This window comes from Nicotiana sylvestris, chromosome 6 (genome assembly GCF_000393655.2).
Source record: "Nicotiana sylvestris chromosome 6, ASM39365v2, whole genome shotgun sequence".
NCBI classification, from domain to species: Eukaryota; Viridiplantae; Streptophyta; class Magnoliopsida; order Solanales; family Solanaceae; genus Nicotiana; species Nicotiana sylvestris.
In genome coordinates, this window is record NC_091062.1 from 79,201,443 (window position 1) to 79,209,654 (window position 8,212).

Consider the following 8,212-nt stretch of genomic DNA (forward strand, 5'->3'; position numbering starts at 1 on the left):
ACAGATGCTGCGAACTTTGGTGATCAGTATAAATCTCACAAGGAATATCGTACAAATAAAGATGCCAGATCTTCAACGCGTGAACAATAGCAGCTAACTCGATGTCATGGACAGGATAATTCTTCTCATGTACCTTCAACTATCTGGATGCATAGGCAATCACCCTACCATCTTACATCAATACCGCTCTAAGGCCAATCCTCGAGGCATCACAATAGACAGTATAGGACCTCAAACCTGTAGGCAATATCAATACTAGGGTTGTAGTCGAAGCTGTCTTGAGCTTCTGGAAGCTCTCCTCACACTCTTCCATCCACTGGAACGGAGCACCCTTCTGGGTCCGCCTGGTCATAGGTGCTATAATAGATAAAAATCCCTCAACAAATCGACGGTAATAACCCACCAAGCCAAGAAAATTGCAGATCTCTATAGCTGAGGATGGTCTGGGCCAACCCTACACTGCTTCTACTTTCTTCGGATCTGCCTTTATCCCCTCATTCGATACCACGTGACCTAAGAATACCACGGAATCCAACCAGAACTTACATTTCGAGAACTTTGCATATAATTTCTTTTCTCTCAAAGTCTGAAGCACTGTCCTCAGGTGTTGCTCATGATCTTCCCGTACTCTGGGAGTATACCAGAATATCATCAATAAAGATAATGACGAACGAGTCAAGATATGGTCGTGCATCAAATGCATAAATGTTGTTGGGGCATTGGTCAGCCCAAATGACATAACAAGGAATTCGTAATGACCATACCGAGTTCCAAAAGCAGTCTTTGGGATATCTGGCTCCCAAATCTTCAATTGATGGTAACCTGAATGCAAGTCAATCTTAGAAAACACTCATGCACCCTGTAACTGGTCAAACAGATCATTAATACAAGGCAAAGGATATCGGTTCTTCACTGTAACTTTATTCAATTGGCGATAATCAATGCACATGCGCATAAAACCATCCTTTTTCTTCACAAACAAGACATGAGCACCCCAAGGTGATACACTGGGCCGAATAAAACCCTTATCAAGAAATTTCTATAATTGATTCTTCAACTCCTTCAACTCAGGAGGAGCCATACAATAAGGAAGAATAGAAATGGGCTGAGTGCCCGACAACAAATCAATGCCGAAATTAATATCTCCGTTGGGTGGCATACTCGGAAGATCAGCTCGAAACACATCAGGGAAATCTTGTACTACTGGGACTGAATCAATTGTAGGGATATCGATACTGACATCTCTCACATAAGCTAGATAGGTGTCACACCCCTTCTCAACCATTCGTTGAGCCTTAAGAGATGAAATAACTCTACTGGGAGTGTGATCTAAGGTTCCCCTCCACTCTACTCACGATACACCTGACATAGCCAATATCACGGTTTTGGTGTGATGATCAAGAATAGAATAATGGGGTGACAACCAGTCCATGCCCAAGATAACATCAAAATCTACCATGCTAAGCAATAATAAATCGGCTCTGGTCTCAAAACCACTAAGAGCAATCAAACACGACCGATAAACGCGGTCCAAAACAAGAGAATCCCCCACAGGAGTAGAAACTTAAACAGGGAAACTCAAAGAATTCCGAGATACGCCCAAATATGGGGCAAAATAAGAGGACACATAAGAATAAGTGGAGCCTAGATCGAGTAAAATAGATGCATCTCTATGACAAACCAGGACAATACCTGTGATGATAGAATTGGAGGAGACAACCTCAGTACGAGCAGGAAGGGCAAAGTATATGGCCTGGTCTCCCCTTCTAGGGCGACCTCTGCCTCCCCGACCTCCACCTCTAGCTGGCTGAGCAGGTGGGGTAGCAACTGGTGTTGTAATCATAGCCTAAGAACTCTACGGGGCATGCTGTGATTGAGAAGTCTGTGGAGGTGCACCCCTCCTAAGTCTAGGGCAATCCCTCACCATATGCCGTGTGTCACCACACTCAAAACAAGCTTTGGAAGGATGTGGCGGCTACGACTAGCTCGATCCAGGTTTGCTGGACTGACCATTGAAAGCACCCCATACAGGAGGCGCACTAGATATTGGAGGTGCATAATAAGGCTCCTGAGGTCTAGGAGGAGCTGGAACACCACTGGCTGCTGGAAGAGCTAAATGAATAGGGCTACTCATATAACCCCTACCATGACGAACTACAGCTGGGGCACGGGCATAAAAATAATGGCTCGACTCTCGAGACCTCTTGGCCTCCCTCTCCTTTCTATCCCAAGCATGCATACCCTCTACTCTCCTAGCAATTCTCACCACCTGCTGATAAGAAATATCCATCTCCAACTCCCGAACCATGTTAGACCTGATGCTGGGAATGAGCCCCTCAATAAACCGGCGAACTCTCTCACGAACTGTAGAAACCAAGGCTGGTGCATGCTTAGCCAAGTCAGTGAAACAGACAGCATACTCCGAAACAGTCATAGTACCTTGGGGTAAATGCTCAAAATCTGCACGCCATGCGTCCTTGAGGCTCTGAGGAAGATACCCCCTCAAAAACAAATATGAAAACTGGGTCCATGTAAGGGAAGCTGCCTCAGCTGGACTGTCCAACTCATAAGTACGCCACCACTGATAGGCTGCTCCTCGAAGCTGGAAGGTAGTGAAAGAAACCCCACTCGATCTTGATATACCCACAGTGCGAAGGATATGGTAGCACTCCTCCTGAAAGCTCAGAGCTTCATCTGATGCTAGACCACTAAATAGAGGAGGCTTGTACCTCTTGAACCTCTCAAGCCTCTGTTGCTCATCCTCTGAGGCTGCTGTCCCATCCTCGGGCTGAACTGGGGCTACAGGCAGTCACGGTATAACCTCTAGGATCTGATCAACCTGGACCCACTGCTTTGGGGTGCGGGTGGTGGGAGTCTATGCTCCTCCCTCGGCCTGGGATGTGGCTGCAGCAGGGGGAATCAACCTTGCTTGAGCTAGAGTGGTGTACATGCTCACGAACTATGCAAGGGTCTCCTGAAGAGCTGGAATAGTAGTAGCAGTAGGCGTATTAGGTGCCTGAACTCCGGCTGGAGCTTCTAGTGGCTCCTCTGTGGTAGCTTACGCGGGTGCTCTGGCTGCACCACATGTGCGTCCTCGGCCTCTACCCCGACCCCGACCTCTGGCGGCTCTAGTAGGGGATGCGGGTGCCTGGTCATCTCCGGTAGCACGTGTCCTCACCATCAGTGAGAGAATAGAAGATAGAAGTTTTGAATTGTGATGTCAAAATCTCGCACGATAAGGAAATCAAATGAAGTGGAATTTTCCTATCAGTTATATAGCCCCTCATAGATAAGTACAGACGTCTCCGTACAGATCCGCAACACTCTAATAAACCGGCTTGTGATTCATGACTCCTATGAACCTAGAGCTCTAATACCAACTTGTCACGACCCAATTTCACCCTCTATGAACTGTCGTGATGGCACCTAGTCTCTACGACTAGGTAAGCCTAACAAGTTGCGAAAAAAGAAAACGAAATACGAAACTAGCAACAATGCGGATAAAATATAATAAAAGCATTTACGATGCCGCTAGGCATATACAAATACTCACTTTCAAAACCAAATCAACTGCCAAAACCCGGAATCTCATGAAATTACAAGCTATAGATATTACATAGTGTTCAAACTCCAGAATGTCTAATCAAAAGAAAATACAGGAAGTCTAAAGCTGTAGGAAAGAATAGAGAGGGACTTCTAGGTCTGCGGACGCAGTAGATATACCTTAAAGTCTCTAATGTCGCCTGCCTCACTGATATAATGGCTGAGAAGAAGAACCTGAATCTGCACACTAAAAACACATACAGAAAAGGGCATGAGTACACCACAGCGGTACCCAGTAAGTGCCAAGCCTAACCTAAGGTTGTGTAGTGACGATGAAGGTCAGGGCCTTACTGGTTATATATATATATATATATATATATATAAGACAAGGTAAAATAGTATAAAGTGCGACAGTATAATTAAAAACACTAACAGTCGATAAAGAGTAAAATCACAGACAGAATACACTCAGTACACAGAGATAGCAACATGGGATCTTCCAGGATATCGTCCTGTAGTCCCAAACATAAATGTACATAGGATCTCCCGGGATATCGTTCCATAGTCCGAATCATAAATATGCAGGGGAAACTCCCGGAATACCAATCCGTAGTCCCAAAGTAAATATCCAGTATATGGGAATATCACGGGTGTCGTCCCGTAGTCCCAAACGTAAAAGTGCAGGGAGATCTCCTAGAGTACCGACCTGTAGTCCCAAAATAAACATGCAGGGGGATCTCCTAGGAAATCGTCTCGTAGTCCCAAACTAAACACACAACAGTCTCAAGAAAGAATTTGCAGTTCTATTCAAGAATTAAATAGGAAATTCTACTCTAAACATGTTGCATAGAGTACACGTAAGCAATTGAGGCATGTAAGACAATTAAATCACATAAGCATGCTTTTCCTAAACTAAACAAGAGGCTTCGAGTACAATTTTTGCTCAATTACAAGAAAACATAAATATTTACTTAATGAAAACGGGGGGTTTTCAACAATTAGCACATGTATGCAATAGTCACCTCACCTACACGGCACTCATATAACAACAATATCAAATCCTAAGGGGAGTTCCCCCACACAAGGTTAGGCAAGCCACTTACCTCGAACCAGCTCAAAATCAATCTGAAACCACGCTCTTGCCACGAGTATCCAACTCCGAGTGGCCAAAATCGAATCAAATAAATTTCATAATGTAAATATAACAACAAGCAACGAATTTAGCTAAAGGAATCGTATCTAAGGTAAGAAAATAGAAAAACGCCCAAAATTCCTCCCCTGGCCCACGTCTCAGAATCAGGTAACATAAATTATGAACATCCTCATGAGTCTAACCATACCAAAATCACTCAAATCCGATACCAAAACCTTGATCAAAATCCCAAAATTAGGCCTAAGAACTTTTCTCAACTTTTCCCCAATTTTTTTCATCCAAATCCCAAAATTAAATGATAAAACTAACAATAGATTAATGTATTAGAACCAAATTAGAGTTAGGATTCATACCCAATCTTCCTATTTCAAAATCTCTCCAGAAATCGCCCTCTACCGAGCTCCAATTCGATCTTGCGCTCCTACAGCTCTTGCTCCGCACCTGCGCTCCTTTCTCCGCAGATGCGGTCCGCTTCTGCGGCCATATAATCGCATCCGTAGTCACTGGCCAACACTGCCCAATCGTACATGCAACCAACCTTTTCACATCTACAGGCCGCATCTGCGGTCTCCTCACCGTAGGTGCAAAAATACCAGAAACAACACCTGAGAAATAGCCTAAGTCCAAATTCCAATCCGTTAAGCATCCGAAACTCACCCGAGGCCCTAGGGACCTCAAACAAACATGCCAACCAATCCTAATACATCATAGAAACTTAGTTCAACTCTCAAATCACATCAAACAACGCTAAAACCACGAATCACCCTCCAATCCAAACCTAAAGAACTTGAAACTTCAAGAATCCTACAACTGATGCCGAAACCAACCAAACCAAGTCCGATTGACCCCAAATTATTCACACAAGTCATATTCAACACCACAGAGATATTCCAACTTTTGGAATCGGATTCCGACCCTGATATCAAAATCTCACTATCGATCTGGAAACTTCAAAAATTCAACTTTCGGCATTTCAAGACTAAATAAGCTACGGGCCTCCAAAACACAATCCGAACATGCCCCTAAGCCTGAAATCACCCAAAGGAGCTAATGGAATCGACGGAATTCTATTCCAAGGCCGTCTTCACACTGCCTGACTATGGTTCAAATTCTAAAGCTTAAGCTCTCATTTAGGGACTAAGTGTCCCAAAACTCTCTGAAACTCAAAATGAATCCTCCTAGCAACTCACAATAGCATAAACAAATATGGGGAGAGCAGTTAATAGGGGATTGGGATATTAATTCTTAAATCGACTGGCCAGGTCGTTACAGGGTGTATTGCCAGTTCAGCTGATTGTTGCCACTTAGGCCGAGATTGCCCATATGAGTGATGATGAGTAGAAGATATTGGAGCGGTTTGGGGGGCTTAACCCCCAAAGTTTAGTAGAGCAGAGTTGGAGGATGCTTAGAATTTTATAGAGTGATGTTAGAGGATTCTTCACACATCGGGTGTTTTGGACACCAATTATGTTTCATTTACTACATTTTAGCCAACAGGGGCAGCTTACTGATGGTGGCAGGCTTATGAGTTGAGTAGGCTAGCTGATGCAGCGCCACTTACATAACATGATTTCTCAGTCCTCTTCTTAGATAAGTTTGTCCCACAGACTCGCATAGAGGAGTTGCGTAGGCAAATTGAGCAGCTAAGCCAGTAGGGTATGACCGTAACTTAGTATGAGATGAGGTTTTAGAGTTGGCTAGTCATGCAGTATGGTTGGTTCCTACTAAGAGGGAGAAGATTAAGAGATTCATTAATGGCCTCAACTATAGATTACACTTCATTATGGCTCGAGAGGTTGTGACGGTGCAAGTTTGATGAGATTGTCGATATTGCTAGACGCTTAGAGCTAGTTCACATGCAGGAGCATGAGGAATGGGAGGCCAAGAAGTCTCGTAGTTGAGGTGGCTTTAGTAGTTCCTCATCTGGAGGCCAGTTCCATTACAGTAGGTCGATCAGGTGCTGGCCAGACCCGTTGCTATGCATTTCTGACCAGACCAGAGACAATTGTTTCTGATGTCGTGATCACAAGTATCATTTCAGTATGCCACAAGGAGGCTTTAGTATTATTTGATCCTAGTTCCACTTATTCATAGGTATCACCATACTTTGCTCGTTATTTGTATATGCCCCGTGATTCTTTAGTTATGCATGTTTATGTATCTACATCGGTGGGTGATTCTATTATTGTGGACCGTATGCATCGGTCGTGTGTGGTGACTATTAGGGGATTAGACATGAGAGTTGATCTTTTATTGCTTAGCATGGTTGAATTCGATGTGATTTTAGGCATGGATTAGTTGTCATCATGTCACATTATTCTGGATTTTCACGCTAAGATCGTGATGTTGGTTATGTCGAGATTGACTAGTGTTGAGTGTAGAGGTTCCTTGGATTATTTTCCTAGTAGGGTGATTTCATATTTGAAGGCTCTACGGATGTTTGAGAAGAAATGCCAGGCATATTTGACCTTTGTGAGGGATGTTAGTGAGAATACTCCTGCCATTGAGTGCGTCCCAATAGTGAGAGACTTTCCGGATGTGTTTCCTGCAAACCTGTCGGGCATGCTGCCCGGCAGGGACATTGATTTTGGTATTGATCTGGTGTCGGGCACTCGACCCATCTCTATTCCTCTGTATCGTATGGCACCAGCATAGTTGAAGAAAATGAAGGAGTGGCTTCAAGAGATTCTTAATAAGGGTTTCATCCAGCCTAGTGTGTCACCTTGGGGTGCACCGGTTCTTTTTGTGAAGAGGAAGGACGGTACCATACGTATGTGCATTAATTACAGACAATTGAACAAAGTTACAATTAAGAACCAGTACCCATTATCGCGCATTGATGGACATTGTATTCCAGCCATATCTTCATTCTTTTGTCATAGTAATCATTCATGATATACTAGTGTACTCACACAAACAGGAGGATTATGAGCAACATTTGAGGATTGTACTCCACACGTTGAGGGAGAAGAAGTTATATGCTAAATTCTCGAAGTGTGACTTTTGTCTTGATTCTTTATCATTCTTGGGGCACGTGGTGTCTAGTGAGGGGATCAAGAAGGATCCGAAGAAGATTGAGGCAGTTCAGAGTTGGCTCAAACCATCTTCAGCTACTGAGATTCAGAGTTTTCTTGGTTTGGCAGGATATTATTGTCGTTTTGTGGAGGGTTTCTCCTCCATTGCTGCATATTTGACACGATTGAATCAGAAGGGTGCTCCATTCAGGTGGTCCGATGAGTGTAAGGAGAGCTTTTAGAAGCTCAAGACTGCCTTTACTATAACTCCAGTTCTAGTTTTGCCTTCAGCATCGGGTTAATATATGGTTTATGGTGATGCTTCTCGGATTGATATTGGGTGTGTCTTGATGCAGGAGGGTAGGGTTATTGCTTATGCTTCCAGCTAGTTGAAGCCTCATGAGAAGAACTACCTCATTAATGATCAAGAATTGGAAGTTATTATTCACGCATTGAAGATTTGGAGGAATTACCTCTACGGTGTGTCTTGTGATGTATTTAT

General features: G+C 43.7%; 2 protein-coding genes across 2 annotated transcripts; one reads left to right on the forward strand and one right to left on the reverse strand.

Annotated features, from left to right (window-relative positions):
* Positions 1–1,981: 1,981 nt before the first annotated feature.
* On the reverse strand, positions 1,982–7,523 carry LOC138870821 (uncharacterized). Its single transcript, XM_070148662.1, has 3 exons — positions 7,520–7,523; positions 2,242–2,799; positions 1,982–2,100 (listed from the first exon to the last, which is right to left on the reverse strand). The coding sequence occupies exons 1-3, from the start codon at positions 7,521–7,523 to the stop codon at positions 1,982–1,984; spliced, it is 681 nt and encodes a 226-aa protein (XP_070004763.1).
* A 12-nt stretch (positions 7,524–7,535) lies between these two features.
* Positions 7,536–7,952, forward strand: LOC138870822 (uncharacterized mitochondrial protein AtMg00860-like). The gene has a single exon (XM_070148663.1). It carries the CDS (start codon positions 7,536–7,538, stop codon positions 7,950–7,952), a length of 417 nt encoding a protein of 138 aa, XP_070004764.1.
* The last annotated feature ends 260 nt before the right edge of the window (positions 7,953–8,212 follow it).

What these genes read in the sequence shown, in the direction of transcription:
- LOC138870821 (XM_070148662.1), bottom strand. An exon ending in AATTGCTAGGAGAGTAGAGG is followed by an intron (nt 2,101 to 2,241) that starts GTATGCATGCTT and finishes CTCTTCCAGCAG; the next exon opens with CCAGTGGTGTTCCAGCTCCT.
- LOC138870822 (XM_070148663.1), top strand. Translation starts at nt 7,536, where the DNA reads ATGGACATTGTATTCCAGCCATATCTTCATTCTTTTGTCATAGTAATC.